Source organism: Saprolegnia diclina (genome assembly GCF_000281045.1).
Source record: "Saprolegnia diclina VS20 unplaced genomic scaffold supercont1.36, whole genome shotgun sequence".
In the NCBI taxonomy this organism is placed as follows: Eukaryota; Oomycota; class Saprolegniomycetes; order Saprolegniales; family Saprolegniaceae; genus Saprolegnia; species Saprolegnia diclina.
The window spans coordinates 230292-245823 of NW_008246103.1; the positions used below are offsets into that span (position 1 = coordinate 230292).

The 15532-nt window shown below is 59.6% G+C and overlaps 8 protein-coding genes across 8 annotated transcripts; 6 read left to right on the forward strand and 2 right to left on the reverse strand.

Annotated features, from left to right (window-relative positions):
• Positions 1–52: 52 nt before the first annotated feature.
• SDRG_10577 (hypothetical protein) lies at positions 53–1564 on the forward strand (the record flags this gene model as incomplete). The annotated part of the gene is made up of 1 exon (XM_008616573.1): positions 53–1564. One exon carries the CDS (start codon positions 53–55, stop codon positions 1562–1564), a length of 1512 nt encoding a protein of 503 aa, XP_008614795.1.
• Positions 1565–1916: 352 nt separating this feature from the next.
• SDRG_10578 (hypothetical protein) lies at positions 1917–3387 on the forward strand. Its single transcript, XM_008616574.1, has one exon. The coding sequence runs from the start codon at positions 1943–1945 to the stop codon at positions 3338–3340; it is 1398 nt and encodes a 465-aa protein (XP_008614796.1). The 5' UTR covers positions 1917–1942; the 3' UTR covers positions 3341–3387.
• Positions 3388–3470: 83 nt separating this feature from the next.
• SDRG_10579 (hypothetical protein) lies at positions 3471–5045 on the forward strand. Its single transcript, XM_008616575.1, has one exon. The coding sequence runs from the start codon at positions 3502–3504 to the stop codon at positions 4936–4938; it is 1437 nt and encodes a 478-aa protein (XP_008614797.1). The 5' UTR covers positions 3471–3501; the 3' UTR covers positions 4939–5045.
• A 116-nt stretch (positions 5046–5161) lies between these two features.
• Positions 5162–6674, forward strand: SDRG_10580 (hypothetical protein). Its single transcript, XM_008616576.1, has one exon. It carries the CDS (start codon positions 5173–5175, stop codon positions 6577–6579), a length of 1407 nt encoding a protein of 468 aa, XP_008614798.1. The 5' UTR covers positions 5162–5172; the 3' UTR covers positions 6580–6674.
• On the reverse strand, positions 6631–8613 carry SDRG_10581 (hypothetical protein; the record flags this gene model as incomplete). Its single annotated transcript, XM_008616577.1, has 7 exons — positions 6631–6869; positions 6919–7072; positions 7120–7307; positions 7352–7535; positions 7580–7834; positions 7880–8166; positions 8211–8613. 7 exons carry the CDS (start codon positions 8611–8613, stop codon positions 6631–6633), a joined length of 1710 nt encoding a protein of 569 aa, XP_008614799.1.
• A 786-nt stretch (positions 8614–9399) lies between these two features.
• On the forward strand, positions 9400–10443 carry SDRG_10582 (hypothetical protein). The gene has a single exon (XM_008616578.1). It carries the CDS (start codon positions 9466–9468, stop codon positions 10414–10416), a length of 951 nt encoding a protein of 316 aa, XP_008614800.1. The 5' UTR covers positions 9400–9465; the 3' UTR covers positions 10417–10443.
• A 46-nt stretch (positions 10444–10489) lies between these two features.
• Positions 10490–14027, forward strand: SDRG_10583 (hypothetical protein). The gene is made up of 10 exons (XM_008616579.1): positions 10490–11568; positions 11621–11813; positions 11865–12024; positions 12072–12530; positions 12581–12943; positions 13003–13157; positions 13204–13330; positions 13374–13508; positions 13564–13666; positions 13710–14027. Exons 1-10 carry the CDS (start codon positions 10632–10634, stop codon positions 13985–13987), a joined length of 2910 nt encoding a protein of 969 aa, XP_008614801.1. The 5' UTR covers positions 10490–10631; the 3' UTR covers positions 13988–14027.
• On the reverse strand, positions 13995–15025 carry SDRG_10584 (hypothetical protein). The gene is made up of 5 exons (XM_008616580.1): positions 14935–15025; positions 14708–14879; positions 14542–14653; positions 14334–14499; positions 13995–14290 (listed from the first exon to the last, which is right to left on the reverse strand). The coding sequence occupies exons 2-5, from the start codon at positions 14851–14853 to the stop codon at positions 14064–14066; spliced, it is 651 nt and encodes a 216-aa protein (XP_008614802.1). The 5' UTR covers positions 14854–14879; positions 14935–15025; the 3' UTR covers positions 13995–14063.
• Between the last annotated feature and the right edge of the window lie 507 nt (positions 15026–15532).

A 15532-nucleotide genomic window follows, 5' to 3' on the forward strand; every position in this document is an offset into this window, starting at 1 on the left:
CACTTGATTCACCTCTTCAATCGCCAATTTGCTTTCACGAAACTCGACACCCATGTCGAAAATGCTCCTGCCCAAGTCCCTCTTGCTTTCGTGCGCGACCGAGGTCAAGCAGATCGCAGCCCGTGAGAACAACGCGACGACGTATGTCAACTGCCACATCGAGGCCCCCACGTGCGACGACACTGAGCGCCAGCCGATCGACCTCGTGATTGTCCTCGACAAGTCGGCGAGCATGGCCGAGATGGAGAAGCTCGATTTATGCAAGACGACGCTGACCTTTTTGGCGCGGGAACTCTCGGCCAATGACCGCGTGAGCTTAGTCGTGTACGACAGTGACGTGACGACCATTCTGCCGCTCACGCTCATGACGCACGACGGGAAAACGCTTTTCGAAAAGCGGGTTCGCGCCATTCAAGCAGGAACGTGCACGAACCTCAGCGGCGGTCTTTTCGCCGGCTTGGATGAGATTCGACGCCCAGAGCGGAGCGACGGTGGGTCGCCCAACCCCATTCGGTCGGTGCTTCTCTTGACGGATGGACTTGCCAACTACGGTGTGGTGAAATCGTTGCCGCTGCTCAGCATTCTAGAGAGCTGCTACAGCGACGCCCCCCATACCGCCAAGGATTACGAAGCGCCTACGTCCAGTGCTCGTGCAGAGCAGCAGTCGCCCGTGTCGCTCTTCACCTTCGGCTATGGAGACAACCACGATGCCAAACTCTTGCGAAGTATCTCGGACTTTGGTCGAGGCACGTACTACTTTGTTCAGAGCGCGGACGCTGTCTCGGTCGCGTTCGCCGACTGCCTCGGAGGTCTTCTCAGCGTTGTGGCTCAAAACATTCAACTCGAAGTGCTCGTCGCGTCGCCAGGTGTTCGCATTCTCGACATCAACACCAAGCGCCCCCAGCGCGTCGAGGTTCCTGGGCTGCACTATGTGGTGGAGCTCGGTGACTTGTACAGCGAAGAGCTCCGCGATCTTCTCGTGCACGTCCAAACCACGGCAAGTGTCGACACCGACCAGCAATACTTGGTCGAGTTTCGTCTGCGCTACGTCAATGTACTGACGTCCCGCATCGAGACGACGGCGACCATGAGCGCAATTGCTCGCCCCAGCGTTGTCACCGACACCTCGGTGTGTCTGGCTGTTACGCGGCAAAAGCACCGACTGGAGACGGCCGATGCCATGGACGCCGCCCAGCGCGAGGCCGACGACGGCCACCTTGACCTCGGCCAAGCCCGACTCGCAGCGCTCAGCGAGAAGCTGCAACGCGCTTTTGCCGACTTGGGTTTGGACGCGACCGTGGGTCAAGAGAAAATATTGCTCGAAGACTTGCGCGATTGCCAAGAGGCTATGAAAACCCTCGCGGTGTACCGGTCGCGGGGCCAGTTCCGGCTCACGAACCGCGCGCAGACCCATCATACGCAGCGAAGCAACGACACGGAGACGTCGTGGGTCGACATCAAGACCGAAGATAGTTTCTGCAGCGAAGACTCTGGCACGTATCGCAACGAGACCAAGCGCCGAGTGATGGCCCGCGCGCTCGATATGACCAAGAAGGACACATAAACGTGGCGTTCGATGAGCAGAAGGATAGACCCCGCCAACACGAGGCAGGATGAAATCGCTTACACTCGGCATTTGAAATAATGTAGGATATTAACCCCTCCATCCCACAAAGCTACAGGCTATAGCTCTGGCTTTAGCTCTGTGAGCTGGAGGGGTTGATACCTGGTGCAGTTCTTGTTGACAACATTTTGGTTCTGGTTGAAATTAATTGAGTCGCCTATAAAATCTAGAAAACGGAATGTAGACCTTATTTTTGACATGCTAAATACCGGTATATGTGTGGGAGATGACGGCGTTGACTAAGCTTGCACTATGCAACATTATGTCCTCTATAAAACCAAAATACGGTTGTGCTGCCTAATCAGACAAGATCTGGTTATGACGACGCCGGAGCTGCCAACGCACCTCCTCGAGAAGATCGTCTGCAACCTCGACGACTCGACGTCCTTCTTCTCGGCGCTGAACGAGCTACCTTGCACTGGCAGAAGCCCGTTCCTCGCTGCGTTTTGCGAGGCCGCGGCCGTGTGCCCACCGTGGCGCCTGTGGCCCAAGTTGCAAATTTTCGCGCATGAGCCTCTGGCGAGCGAAGCGCTCGTGGAGCGCGTGCTCCGAGACCATCCGCGCGTTTGGCTCGATACGACTTGTCTGGTTGCGTATGTTTATATGATGTCGCCGACGGCCCAGCTCCAGCTTGCCGTGACTGACGACGAAATCATCGACACGACCTTGCTCGCCAACGTCACCGACTTGCATGTGATCTCCACGGACCCTCAACTGCTTGTGCCCACTGCAGCGCGCTTGGCGAACGCACCCCGCGTTCGCACGCTGCGCCTCGCCGTTGATATCGGCGTCGTGCTACAGAACGACGATCTCCTTGATGTGCTTTCGGCGAGTCTCTCGCCGTCGCTGGAGTCGCTAGTTTTTCTCTTTGACGGTGACCTTCTCGACGAGCTGAGTGACGTGGTCGTGATGCGCGTTGCGCAACTCATCGTGACGTTTCCCGTCTCCATGGTCCGCTTCTCGAGCGTCCGAACAAGCAACGCCGGGGCACGCACGCTCTTTGATGCGCTTCGTAACGCACCGAGCCTCGACAAGATCAACTTCTTAAGCTGCGATCAGCTTGTGAGTATGATCGCGGCGTTTAGCCAGCCGAGAACGTGTCTGCGCTACCACGAACACGACGCCGCATGCGTCGCAAAGGTTGCGCAGTCGTCCGCCTTTCCAACGATGAGAGAGTGGTCCATGTCGACTTCGTACCGGGAGGCGCGCCCAGTGTACGCGTTGCTCCGGGCGATGCCTCGACTGCACCACATTTCCGTGAGCTGTGACAGCGACGACGATGTATATATGTACCCCGTTCTCCTCGCCGATATCGCCACGCTACAAAACTTGCGGTCGCTCGCATTTTCCGCCGAGCGTCTCCTCGGCAACCCAGACCACGCCGCGCAGCTCTTTCTCATGCTTCGGGAGCTCCCAAATCTCGCAACACTGCGGCTCATTTGCGCAGGCACCACGACCGAAGGGGTCATCGTGCTCGCGGCCGTGCTATCCCGTCTCCCGCACCTCCACCACATCGATTTGTCTGAAAATTTTCTTGGTGACGCCGCGGTCCCCGTGCTGGAGCACATCATTGCGATGCCGCAGCTCCAGTCGCTCTGGCTCGCCTGCAACGACCTCTCGCCCGAGGCCAAGGCACGACTCGGCCGCTACTTGCAGCAACTGGACCGGTCTCCCTGCCACCTCGCGCTCGACGACTACCAGCAGTCGTTCGTTTGAATAATGACGAGCTGCCTGTTGCTTCCTTAATCGAAGTTGCGTTTGCCGAATTGATTGTGTCGGCTACAAAACACACTGACGGTTATAAAAACAGGTATGAGTGGAAGCTCGCAACAGCCAATCCGTGAACGCCATCAGATTGACGTCTTGGCGCTTGGAGGATGCGGAAGCGACAAAAGGCGTCGCCGCGTCCGCTGCCGCAAGGGCTCCTCGAGAGAATTGCGTGCTTCATCGACACGCCGATCGTCTTCTTTTCAACCCTGGAGGTGCTGCCCCGGTCCAAAATGGACCCGTTCTTGAGTGCGCTCTACGACCTCGCGACCGTGGTCACCCCGTGGTGCCTTTGGCCCGTCCTCCAGCCAGCCGCCGGGCTTGCGCAGCTGCCAGCCGCCTACGCGCCGCTCGTGAAACGCGTGCTTGAAAGCCATCCGCGCGTCGTCTTGGAGGCAAGTAGCCCACAAGAGTACTTTGGCATGCTCTCGCCGACCGCCAGCGTCCAGCTGCGAGCCACCGACGCCCAGCTGCTGTGGCAACTCGCCGACACCGTGGCCATTGTCACAAGCTTGCACATCGATTTCACCGCGTCCGTGTCACTGCAGTCGCTTCTACAGCACTTGGTGCTGGCGCCCCGCCTTCGGTCTCTCGCTCTCGATATGGACGTCCGCGCGCTAAGCACCATCCACGAGCGCTACCTCAAGAGTTTTATACCGATACTTTGCGACTCGCTGCAATCCGTGACGCTCGCGCTCACCGGTCAGTGCGGTGAGCAGGTGCCCGAAGCAACCGTGCATACAATCGCCCGACTCGTCGCGTCGCTGCCCGTGACACAGCTAAGGCTCGACTCCGTGGCCACGTCCGAGCATGGCGCGCGGCGGCTCTACGACGCCATTCTCGATGCCAAGCGCCTCTCGCAGCTCAAGTTGTTTGCGTGCGACGACCTCGCGGGCCAACTCGCCGTCCTTGGCGCGCCCTGGGTATGCATGCGCCGTCACACGCACGAGGTAGCCTGTCGCCCGGACCATTGCCCTTTTCCCAGCCTCTTGTCGTGGACCATGGCGACGCGGAAGACAGATCTGAGCCAAGTCTTTGCCACGCTCCGACGCATGCCGCACCTCCAGCACGTGGGCATTCAATTGCTCTATACACCTGATGAAGACGCGACTACACTGCTGCTATCGACCCTCGGGCAGCTCCACGGCGTGCGAGCGCTCACCTTGTCTGGGCCGTTGCTGCTTCAAGACACGCGTCGTGTAACGCAAGTGATCAACATGCTCTCTGAGCTGCAGCATCTCTCGGCGCTGCGGCTTGTCTCTTCCGACCTTGGCAGCACAGGTCTCCGTCTGCTCGTGCAAGCGCTACAACACCGACCAAAGTGGACGGCCGTGGATTTGCGCTGGAACGACTTGACCGATGCCGACGTGCCGCTTCTCGAGACACTGGTGGACTCGCCGCAGGTCCGGACGCTCTGGCTCGGGGGCAATAAGCTCTCGGACGATGCCAAAGACCAGCTGGAATCACACGCGTGGTACCGAGAGACGCGTCCGCTGGCGCACCTTGCGCTGGACGATGCGGAAAAAGGTCCCCAAGACTTCGAGTAGATCGAAGTGTCTCTTTGCATATACGAGGCAGCGTCGTGGGTCGTGCTGCACTTGATTTGGTTATTAGTACTTGTACATTCTACTTGTGTACAAGTACACATTTGTCGTCGTTAATTCGTCGACTCGCATTGTGTTAGCGTTGGGTGTCGGCTAGGAAAACGCTCCAAGTACGGCCAATCCCGCACGGTTCAACCCATCATTTAGACCAATCACAGACTGGCTAGCGCCGACAAAATGGCAATGACCAAGCGCATCAAGCCGATGGCGCCCGGGCTCGCGCTGCCGCAGCACCTCGTCGAGACGATCATGTGCTACCTCGACACGGCCACCGCCTTCTTCTCGGCGCTGCGGACGCTGCCTCGCGCTGGCAAGAGCCCGTTCCTCGTAGCACTGGAAGAGCTCACGGCCGAGGTCCCGCCGTGGATGCTATGGCCCATCCTTGACGTCGGGTGCGCGGCCGAGGCGTCGATTGGCCACGAAGCGCTCTTCGCGCGCGTGCTCCAGAGCCATCCGTACGTGCTCATGAACGACGGCGAGCCAGAAAAGTACCTGCCACTGGTCTCGCCCAGTGCGGACGTCGTACTCCCCGACTACAACAACAGCGTCGCCACCCTTGCGCCGTCGTCATTGGCGCGCGTGACCAACTTTCAAATCAACTTGGTGTCGCTGCGCACAGTGGCGACGTACGTTGCGCACGCGCCGCGTCTGCGCGCCATGAGCCTCACGGGGACGCTCAATGCGCTAACCGACGACGAGTCGGCGCTCGATCATTTGTTTGCCTGTACCAAAGCGACGCTGCGCCGGATGGAGCTGATACTGTACTGTGACTCGATCCAGCGCCGTCACGCTGCCATCGAGGCGCTGGCCCACGTGCTGGCGACCTTTCCTGTCGAGACGCTGTACATACACAATCTGTCGGTGTCGGTGACCGAGGCCAAAATGCTCTATGACGCCATGCGCGCGTCGCCACGCCTCCAACGTCTTTACTTTATCGCGAGCGCGCAGCTGGCTCGGTACGTCACCGCGTGGGCGACACCACAGACGTGCTTGCGCTACCATGCCCACGACGCAGCGTGCGTCGTCTCGACGAAATCTGCCTTGTCGTCGGTGACGACCTGGACCATCGACGGCGAATGGAGCGAGATCAAGGCCGCCGTTTTGACGCTAAGGACCATGCAGCACGTCCGTGAGCTGCATGTCATGGTCCTACCGGGGCCGGTTCATCCCACCGAGTACAAAAAGTTGCTCGAAGTCATCGAGGCGCTGCCGCTGCGCAAGCTGAGTCTACTGGGCTTCGAGTGCCTCACGACACCGGCGATCAAAGAGCTAATGGCATGTCTGCGCCGTCAAGGCACTCTGCGGTCCTTGCACCTCATCCAGTCCAGTCTCTCAGCGGATGCGCTGGCGACGCTCGCAGCAACCGTCCCGATGCTTGGCCACATCAAGCACATGGACTTGAGCGACAACGACTTCAGCGACGACCAAGTCCCGAGCCTCCAGGTGCTGCTATCTCATCTTGCGCATCTCAACTTGCATGGGACCAAGCTCTCGAGTAGCGCCACCGAGCGCTTGAAGCGATATGCGCTCGACGTCTTGTGCCACTTGTCGATCGACAACGGCGACATCAACGAGGAATACTAAGTAGCACGATATCGCTTGCTCGATTTGTGCTACAACGAGAGAACAAGCAAGCTACTGGATGAGCCGAGTGGGCTGGGCATTGTGCGAAGGACGAAACACGGGCTGCGTGGCCGCTTCGCTCTCCCAGCGCAGCATGACAAACATGGCCTCCATGCCGGCCTTGCTCTTGACGGTTTGGTCCACGTCTTGGTAGCCGACAAACTCGACGTCGATGCCGGGCTCGGTCCGCGAGACCGAAAACTTCCACGCACACGCCTCTTGGGGACGCATCGAGGCGGTGATCTGGCGCACTAGTTGAGCAATCAGCCAATAAAATCGTATGACGACAATGGGACCTACTCGGGGGCGTCATCGCGTACGACTTCATGCCGACGAGGTAGTGCTGCTCGTCGACAAAGATGCGAAAGACGACCGCGCAGAACGTCACGTTGCGTGCGCCGACCGACTCGAAGATGCGGACGATCGCAATGTCTTCGCTGACGTATTTGAGCACCTACTCCAATGTATCAATTTTGTATCAACCTTGCGCAATCGCGTTACCTCGAGCTCTTTCCAGTCCGGGTACACGCGGCGGGATTTGTCGCGGTTGGAGAGAATCCCCCACGTCTTGTCGACAAAGTCCCGAAGGACGCCGTCGCGCATCAACTTGTGCGTCGAGAAGCACATGGTGCGATCGCCGTCTTCCCAAAAGTCGGACGTCCACCCCATCGCCGACGCATTCACGGGCTCTACCATACCATATTACCGTAAATTCCGGAAAAGACGGTACTACCTTGGGCCGACGTTGGCGGCTTCCAGTTGTTGAGCTCCTGGAACCCAGTGCGCACGATTTCATGGACCCACTCCACGTCGCCGTGTTTGATCCAGCTCCAGTCAAAGCTTTGCGCGGGCGTCGCTGCCATCATACTACCGGTGAACCCGCCCGTCAGCGTGTTGAGGACCGGTCCGCCCGAGCCCTAAACATGGCTCGTCGATGGTGGATACACTACATGGACTGTACCGAGAGTGCTTGGATGCCTTGCTGGAGCGACCGCGCAAACTCCTCGTGGTGCTTGAGTCGCGCCTTGAGGTCCTTGTACTCGGCCTTGAGCGTCTCGACAACCTTTTTCTGGTCCTTGAACGACTGCTCGAGGTCGTGGTCCGACATGGCCGCCATGGGGTGGGCGTCGCCATCGCCCGACGTATGCGAGCCTTCCATGATCTGCACTTGCTGCTTGAGCTCCTTGATGCGGTTGACAAGCATCGCTTCCTCTTCCTAGGACGCTCCCAAGTGAGCGACCATCGATGCGGAACGATGGACCTTGTGTTTGGCACGGCGGCGCCGAGACGCGTCACGCACTTGGCTCCGGCGCTTCTCCGACTTGGCGACGTTCTCTTCGCCCGACTCGTACGACGCCTCGGACGCGGCCTTGTGCGTGTTTGAGGACGGCGCGCTCGTGATGGCCATCGACGGCTCGAGCGGCCGAGGCAGCGGAATCGCGACTTGCGTTTGCAGCTGGTATGTGCTCGTGGGCGCCGGCTTTGGCGTCGTGTTGGCCTTGGGCGGCGTCGGGCGCTGAATTGGCGCCCGCGGCAGCTCGATCGACTCTACAGTTCGCTCGTTGTATCCAGTGCAATCGTCATACACGTACGCTGTGGTGGCGGTGGGTACATGGGCGCCGTGTAGTTCATACCGCCGTCATTCATCATGAAGTACGAGTTGATGCCAGTGTCCGGGCGCGCTGGTGGCATGTACGCCGGGTGGAATGTCGGGTCGATCGACGGAGGGCCCATGCCATGGTGGCTACCGCCGTGTGGCAGATGGTGTCCATGGCCCATCATGGGCATCGCGTTGTAGTTGCCCGCGTTGTACGGGATCGGGTTCATCGCCATCGACATGTCGAGCATGCCCGAGCTCGGGTCCGGGTACGAGTAGCCCATGGCCATCGGGTTCGGGGGCATCGCGTGGTGCGCGGGCGGCGCTGCCGGCTGCATCGGGTGGCCGCGCCCGCCCGGCCGCTGGAGCAGGTAGTCGTACGGGTTGCCGTCGTTCATGCGCGCTGGTCACAACCTGCGAGCCGAGGTATTATTATCCAACGCGACAATAAAAATGGACGTATTATTTTAACTCGGTTCTGATATTGGCATACAAACACCGCATTGTATCGGACGCAATAAAATGTGTCGCACCACTGCCTGTGGTCCAGCACCGGAATATTCCATTGCATTCCGGAAATATTATCCGGATACGAGATCCGGCGTCTTTTGCCAGCGCGTTAAACGGCTTAAACGGCGGGTAAAGAGGTTAGTATGGTATCACGCATTGCAACCACAACTCGAATCAAAGGAATATTCGCTTGCACGCAACGACGTCTCGGGACAGCCCATCCTCTTCACACGACGTTGTACGCTTCGGACGCCTTCGTTCCGGTCGCTGCCTTGGCTCTTGCATTGCGCATTCGCTCATGGTCACCGTTCGCGCAGTTCTTTGGGGATCAAAACTCAGTTGAACTATTCCCGAAGTGCAATAGGTAGCTGCGGCTTGCAGGTGGCGGTTTGTAGCTGAGGCTTGCTAGTCTGGTGCCCGCCGGTACGCCCCATCGGTCTTTGGTCGTCGACTCGACTCATTTCACGACATAGTCGGGTGGGGCCGAGGCAGCTCGCGACTCCACCAAGCTGACATAGCGTGTACTCGCAGTCGACTGCAAGTAGTACGTCCGTGGTGCCTCTACAATGATGCATGAGACGCACACACTTCACACACTACTGCACGTGTAATGATGGAATTGGCATCGTTGCGCATACGGCAACGTGTTGAAAATTCCGAAAAATCGTTTACCGCAGTGGTCCTACGTTTTAACGCATATTGCGTTAAAGGACGTCGGCCAGAAAGTTTTATTGGTGTCCATGGCCGAGTACCAAGCGGTGATCCTCGCCGGCGGCTCGGGCGTCCGCCTGTACCCGCTCACGGAAGAGACGCCCAAGCCGCTTCTGCTCGTCAACGGCAAGCCGCTCATCTACTACCAGCTCGCGCTGCTTGAGAACTCGGGCTTCTCGGACGTGCTCCTTGTGACCGCCAACGAGATGCTCGACAAAGTCCAGTCGTACGTCCTCGGGCAGTACGATGGCAAGATCTCGGTGACCGTCGTCGCCGTCGAAGGCGAGGCCACCGAGACCGCCGACGCCCTCCGCGCGGTCGCCGACAAGATCCGGTCCGACTTTATCGTGCTCGCCGGTGACCTCATCACGGACTGCGTCTTGCACAACGTGGCCGACTTGCATCGTATCAACGACGCGACCGTGACGATGCTGCTCAAGCAAGAGGTCGTCGAGGCCCCGAGCAAGGGCAAGAGTAGCAAGGAGAAGCCGCGCCGCGACGAAGAGATGATCGACTGCATTGGCATGGTCGACGCCGAGAACCGCGTCGTGTTTGTGTCCCACTCGGTCTATGAGAACGACGACCTCGAGGTGCCCCGCGCGCTCCTGAAGCGCCGCCCGCGCATCAACATGCACACGGACCTCTACGACGCGCACGTGTACATCTTTTCGCACTGGGTGCTCGACCTCTTGGCGGAGAAGAAGCACATTGCGAGCATCAAAGCCGACTTGATCCCGCACTTGGTGCGCCGCCAGTTCCGCGGCCGCCAAGCCCTTCCCGAGTCGGTCCGCGATCGCCTTGTGAGCAACCAGCACCTCGCGCAGGACCTCAGCGTCTCGGGCTCGACCAAGGACGATGAAGACCTCCTCAAGGTCTACGCCCACGTGCTCCCGCCCAACGCCTACTGCGAGCGCGCCGATACAAAGGAAGCGTTCAACGCCATGGAGAAGGAGGTCAAGTCCAAGTGGCGACTCAAGTAATAATTCCAATCCCGCGATTGCTATGGACTTGCTCCTCTCTTGCTCTTGACGCGTCTGTCCTTTGTCCTTTGTACGACAGGTAGCATCGCGGTCGTGGCAGCGACCACATTGCTCGCTGCCTCTCGTCCTCGCAGCGGCGACTACATGGAGGTCGAGTCCTCGATGATGGCGCCGCCTGTCCCGGCAAGCTGAGCGGTCAAAATCAGTTGGCCAGTATGCAGCGGTTCCAAGCCGTGGTGGCGACCTTCGCCGCGTCCAGCCCGTCCGCGGCCGACGACGTAGTGCGACCGCCCGCCATCGTCGGACCTTCCATCGTCGTCACGTTCCACGAGCTGCATGAGCTCGTCACCGACGTCGCCAGCGCGCTGGCCACCGCGGCCCTTCCGGTCGTCGCCCTCGCGCTGCCGTTGGGTGTGCCGCAAATCGCAGTCCTGTACGGCGCTACGATCACGCCTTCGACGCTCTTTGTACCAATCGATGAGATGCAGTCCATCGTTCGGAATCGCAGCCTCTTGCGGGACGCTGCGGCCACGGGACTCGTGTGCACACCGACGTCGCCGCTGCTCGCTGCGCTTCGCTCTGAATTGGGCGGCGCCGTGGCCGTGCGGCTTTTGACCCACGCCCTCGGCGACGATATCGTGCTTGCGACGTGGCCGTCCGCCGACATGGCGCCGACCTGGGCATGCGACCCCGATGCCATGTACGTCCTGTACACCTCGGGCAGCACCGGGCGCCCGAAAGGCGTCATCGGCTCGTACGCTGCCACGTGGCATCGACTCGATTGGATGTGGGCGACATTGCCGTTCGGACTGGGCGAACGCGTCCTGCGGCACACAACACTCACGTTCGTCGACGCCATCGCCGAGGTGTTTGGCACGCTCTGCGCTGGCGCGACGCTCGTCCTGCCCTCGTCGACGTCGGTATCCTTTGCGCCGCCGGTGGTGGCCGACCTCGCTGGCTTTGCCCTCTCACTACGTCGCTTTTCTGTGACTCGAATGACGCTCGTGCCGAGCGTGCTGCAACTCCTCTTGCAAATGAACCTGCTACCGCCCTCTCTGCGCTGCGTGGCCGTGAGCGGCGAGCCACTGCACGCAGATCTGGTCGCGACGCTCTTTGCTACACTGCCATCGGTGCAGCTATTGCATCTCTACGGTATGCCCCACAAAGACGATGAAAGCGGTATCTCATCTGCATGCGTACGTAGGCAGCACCGAGGTCGCGGGCGATGCGACGTTTTGGCTCACAACAACGGCGGCGGCACCCGTGCCTGTGGGCACCGCCATCGGCGCGACCAAGCTACGGCTCGTCGATGCCTCCGGTGTTGAGATCACAAGCGACAAGACACGTGGTGAACTCTACATCGGTGGCCCGCCGCTCGCGCGAGGCTACGTCAACATGTACGCTTGTCGACGTCACGGTGTCAAGACGTGGGTATGACGGATGCGTAGGTCGGACAACGAGGCCCACCGCTTTTGCACTTTGCACGGCGAGCGCTGGTTCAAGACGGGCGACGTCGCGTACTTTGCTGAAGGTCTTTTGTACCTCTGTGGTCGCAACGACGGGTATGTCAAAGTGAGTGGTGTGCAGGTGCACGTACCCGCGATCGAGGTAAGCCCAAAGCAGATACACTCGAAGCATCATCTTTTGGGTGGTAGTCCTCAGCGCGAATGTACCTCGGACGACACCACCGGCGATGGAAGGTCGCCATCGCTCCGGTCGCTTCCTCAGAAAGCTGGCATCAGCTCGACACCGTCGTGCTCTGTGTCGGCATCGACGACGAAGCTGTCGATACCGATGCGCTGCGCCACGCTGTCGAGAGAGCGCACCCACGAGTGGCCATGCACGTACTGAGAGTCCCCTATGCGCAGTTTCCAGAGACGTCGAGTGGCAAGGCCGATCCGTCTCAGATCCCAGCGCTGTTTGCGCAGCGGTCATTGCCGTCGTGGCTGCGCGCGCTGCTGCCAACGGGTGGCCTCGCTTCCACCGGTTATACGCCCAGCCTAGTGGACCCGTCACTGACGTTGACCGAGCTCGGCCTCAACTCGATGGCTATGGCCATCGTCCTCCACACACTCCAAACGCAGCACGAGACGACGCTGCGTCCGGTCGAGCTGGTACTTCTGCGTATATTGGTCAAGATCGTCATGCGGACGCAATATCGTAGGCCGACATGACTGTCGCCGCACTGCAGTTGCTCGTGCAGCGCAAGCGACGTCGTGTCGTGTCGCCCGACGCATCAGCGATGAAGCGGGCGCGCGTGACGCTGCGGACCGACGCCGTGCGATGGCAAGTGCCCGTCCGCAAGTGTATTGACGCGTCACCGCGCCTCGCTATGACGTCCACGGGCGAGTACATCGTTGTGGGGTCCCATGACCACACCGTCCTCTGCACCACCGCCGACGGTCAAGTCGTTTGGCGCAAAGAGCTACCCGATCGTGTCGAGTCGAGCGCGGCCATGACAGCCGATCGGCTGGTCGTCGGCTGCTACGACGGCGGCGTCTACTGCCTCGAGATCCTCACCGGCAGCGTGCGTGTTGCCCTCGACTCTATCGACCAGTTTGCATGTCGCATCATCTCTCTCTGTAGACGTTGTGGGTTTATTTCACGCAGGACCAAGTCAAGTGCTCGCCGGTCGTCGTCGAAGAGGAGAACGCGGTCGTTGTCGGCTCCCACGACCACCATGTCTATGGCCTCGCACTCGACTCGGGCGCGTGTTTGTTTAAGTTGCCATTCACCAAGAGGTGCGACCGTCTATCGAGCCGACGATGACGCCATCGCATCACGTAGTGTCTTTTCCAGCCCGGTGTACGCTGCCAAGGTGCTCTACTGCGCGTCTCTGGCCGGCGAGGTCCGCGCCTACGCATGGCCGTCACTGCGTATGCATGAGGCGCCCACGCCGCTGTGGCAACATACGGTGTGTGTGACTTCGAGGTTGATATATCGATACTTGTGTCTAGTGCACCGCCCCTGTATTTTGCAGCTTGCGCCTCGGTCGGTACCACGATCTGCTGCTTGTGGGGTGCGCCGACGCGTCTCTCTACGCGCTCTCGACGACCACAGGGACGCCTTTGTGGTCATATGCGACGACCAAAGTTCGTATCTTTGGTCGGCATCGGACGACTTGATACATTGATACTTTTGAACTAGCCCATCTTCAGCGCCCCAAGCGTTGCGACGATGAGCGATGGAAGCGAAGCGGCTGTCTTTGGCTCCCACGATGGTGTCGTGCGCTGTGTCTCGATGGTCGACGGTACGTCGTTGTCGTCATGAGCTTCACGAACTGGTGAAGATAGGTACTTGCATTGCATCGGTCGACCTCGGATGCGCCGTTTACGCATCACCCGCGACCCTGCCCGACCGAACGACGCTGATGGCGTGTGTCTGCACGACCAACGGCCATGTCTACCTCTGGGAACCCGTGGTGTCATCGCGTGCGACACTGCTCTTCCATGGCGCTGGCGACATCTTCTCGTCGCCCCTAGCTCTCAAAGACGGCTGCATAGTCGTCGGTACGCGCGGCGACGTGCTGCTCGCGTTATCTCTGCCCGACAATCCGCATCGCAACGAATAAGAAACACTATGGATCGTCAAAAACAGACAAGTTGTCTTTTGTCTATTGTCAGTATATCTCGCTAGCGCGGCTAAACTTAGGCGACGGACGCGAGGAGGACCGGGAACACAAAGCGCATGGCGGCGGCCGAGAGGGCAAACTCGAGGAAGAACCCGATGACGCCGCCAGCGACAATGTCGCTCGGGTAGTGGCGGCCCAGCGCGAGGCGCGAGAAGCAAATGACAGTCGCCCAGAGAACCATGATTGTAGGCATCGCACGGACGCTCCACGCCCCGAGCATGTCTGTGAGGATGCGCGGGTAGTCTATGGCGGCTTAGACCACAGGACGACAAGAGGACGAACGTACAGTGGGCGAGGTACACGATGAGCGCGACGAGGCACCAAGACCGCGTTGCATGGCCCGACGGGAACGAGTGCTGGTCGGGGCCGACGAAGCGGTCATCCGACTGGTGGTGCGGCGGGCGCTGGCGGCGGAAGATGAGCTTGAAGATGACGATGCACACAATGTCAACCTAGCATTCGAACATGAGGCGGAGCGTGCATGTGGCCTGTACGAATTGGCAGAGGTAGAAGAAGTAGAGGAAGGCCTTTTGGCCGTTCGTGATGGACGCCAGCATGCCGGCGAACGACGCGAGCGCGAGCAGCGGCAGCACGATGAGCAGCCACCTACAGCGCAGCATAGAGGGTTAGCGAGACTGCGCGCGGGCTAGCATAACGTACAGGATGCCATCGCCCGTGAGGCTAAAGAACTCCCAGAGCAGCCGCCACGCCTTGGAGTGGCCAAAGAGACCGTAGATGCGCACGGCCAGCTGGAGGTCGACCTGGTAGAGACGCTGAGGCAGCGTCAGGTGGTTCTTGTTGCCCATGACGAGGTGCTTGCGCTCGCCTGCTTCTAGTTCCAAGCTCATGCTCAAGCGACTGCAAATGACGACGACGGACGGCCCCACCTGCTTGCTACAACCCGGCGATCGGCTACCGTCTGGTTCGGCGCTGATATCGGAAAAGCAGCCGCGTTCTTTTTCAGTTTTGCATTCTTTTAATCAAACTTTCCTTCTTTTATTCGAAAAAGGCCATTAAAAGACACTGCCACCCAGTATGCTGCCCCGTGCCGGTGTTGTAACATTTTGGTGGCCCGACCCAACGATGTTATAACACGAGAGGATCAACACTCCTGTCCGTAGCTTCAACACAACCTGACACTCCTGTCCGGGCTTGGACCCCGCACGTCGATAGAGGTACTCGCGGGGCTGCTTCAGTGGCTCGACAACTCACGCGGCCATATCGTCCGCAAGGGCAGTGTGCACGCTGGCATCAAGTTTTCTCACAAACTCTACACGGTCAAAGACTCGTAATGCAACACGATTTGGTGAATGCGCCAACCAACAACGCGCAGTGTCCCTCCACAGAGAGGAGCGAGGAGATGACACGACGGCGATCAATCCAGCAGAGAATTTGCAATCGATTTGGTGGTCGTAGTCGTCTTATCGAACCAGTGCGTGTGCCTCGTTGACAAGTACAGGATCCTTGTGGTTACACTTCTTTGCA

Bases quoted from the DNA above. Each gene is read 5' to 3' on its own strand.
- SDRG_10579 (XM_008616575.1), top strand. From the start codon at position 3,502: ATGCGGAAGCGACAAAAGGCGTCGCCGCGTCCGCTGCCGCAAGGGCTC.
- SDRG_10584 (XM_008616580.1), bottom strand. From the start codon at position 14,853: ATGGGCAACAAGAACCACCTGACGCTGCCTCAGCGTCTCTACCAGGTC. The intron at 14,654-14,707 runs GTACGTTATGCT...GCTGCGCTGTAG, and splicing joins CTCACGGGCGATGGCATCCT to GTGGCTGCTCATCGTGCTGC. The intron at 14,500-14,541 runs GTACAGGCCACA...TTCGAATGCTAG, and splicing joins TCTTCTACCTCTGCCAATTC to GTTGACATTGTGTGCATCGT.
- SDRG_10583 (XM_008616579.1), top strand. From the start codon at position 10,632: ATGCAGCGGTTCCAAGCCGTGGTGGCGACCTTCGCCGCGTCCAGCCCG. The intron at 12,025-12,071 runs GTAAGCCCAAAG...TTTGGGTGGTAG, and splicing joins TGCACGTACCCGCGATCGAG to TCCTCAGCGCGAATGTACCT. The intron at 12,531-12,580 runs GTACTTCTGCGT...GCAATATCGTAG, and splicing joins CGCTGCGTCCGGTCGAGCTG to GCCGACATGACTGTCGCCGC.
- SDRG_10582 (XM_008616578.1), top strand. From the start codon at position 9,466: ATGGCCGAGTACCAAGCGGTGATCCTCGCCGGCGGCTCGGGCGTCCGC.
- SDRG_10580 (XM_008616576.1), top strand. From the start codon at position 5,173: ATGGCAATGACCAAGCGCATCAAGCCGATGGCGCCCGGGCTCGCGCTG.
- SDRG_10578 (XM_008616574.1), top strand. From the start codon at position 1,943: ATGACGACGCCGGAGCTGCCAACGCACCTCCTCGAGAAGATCGTCTGC.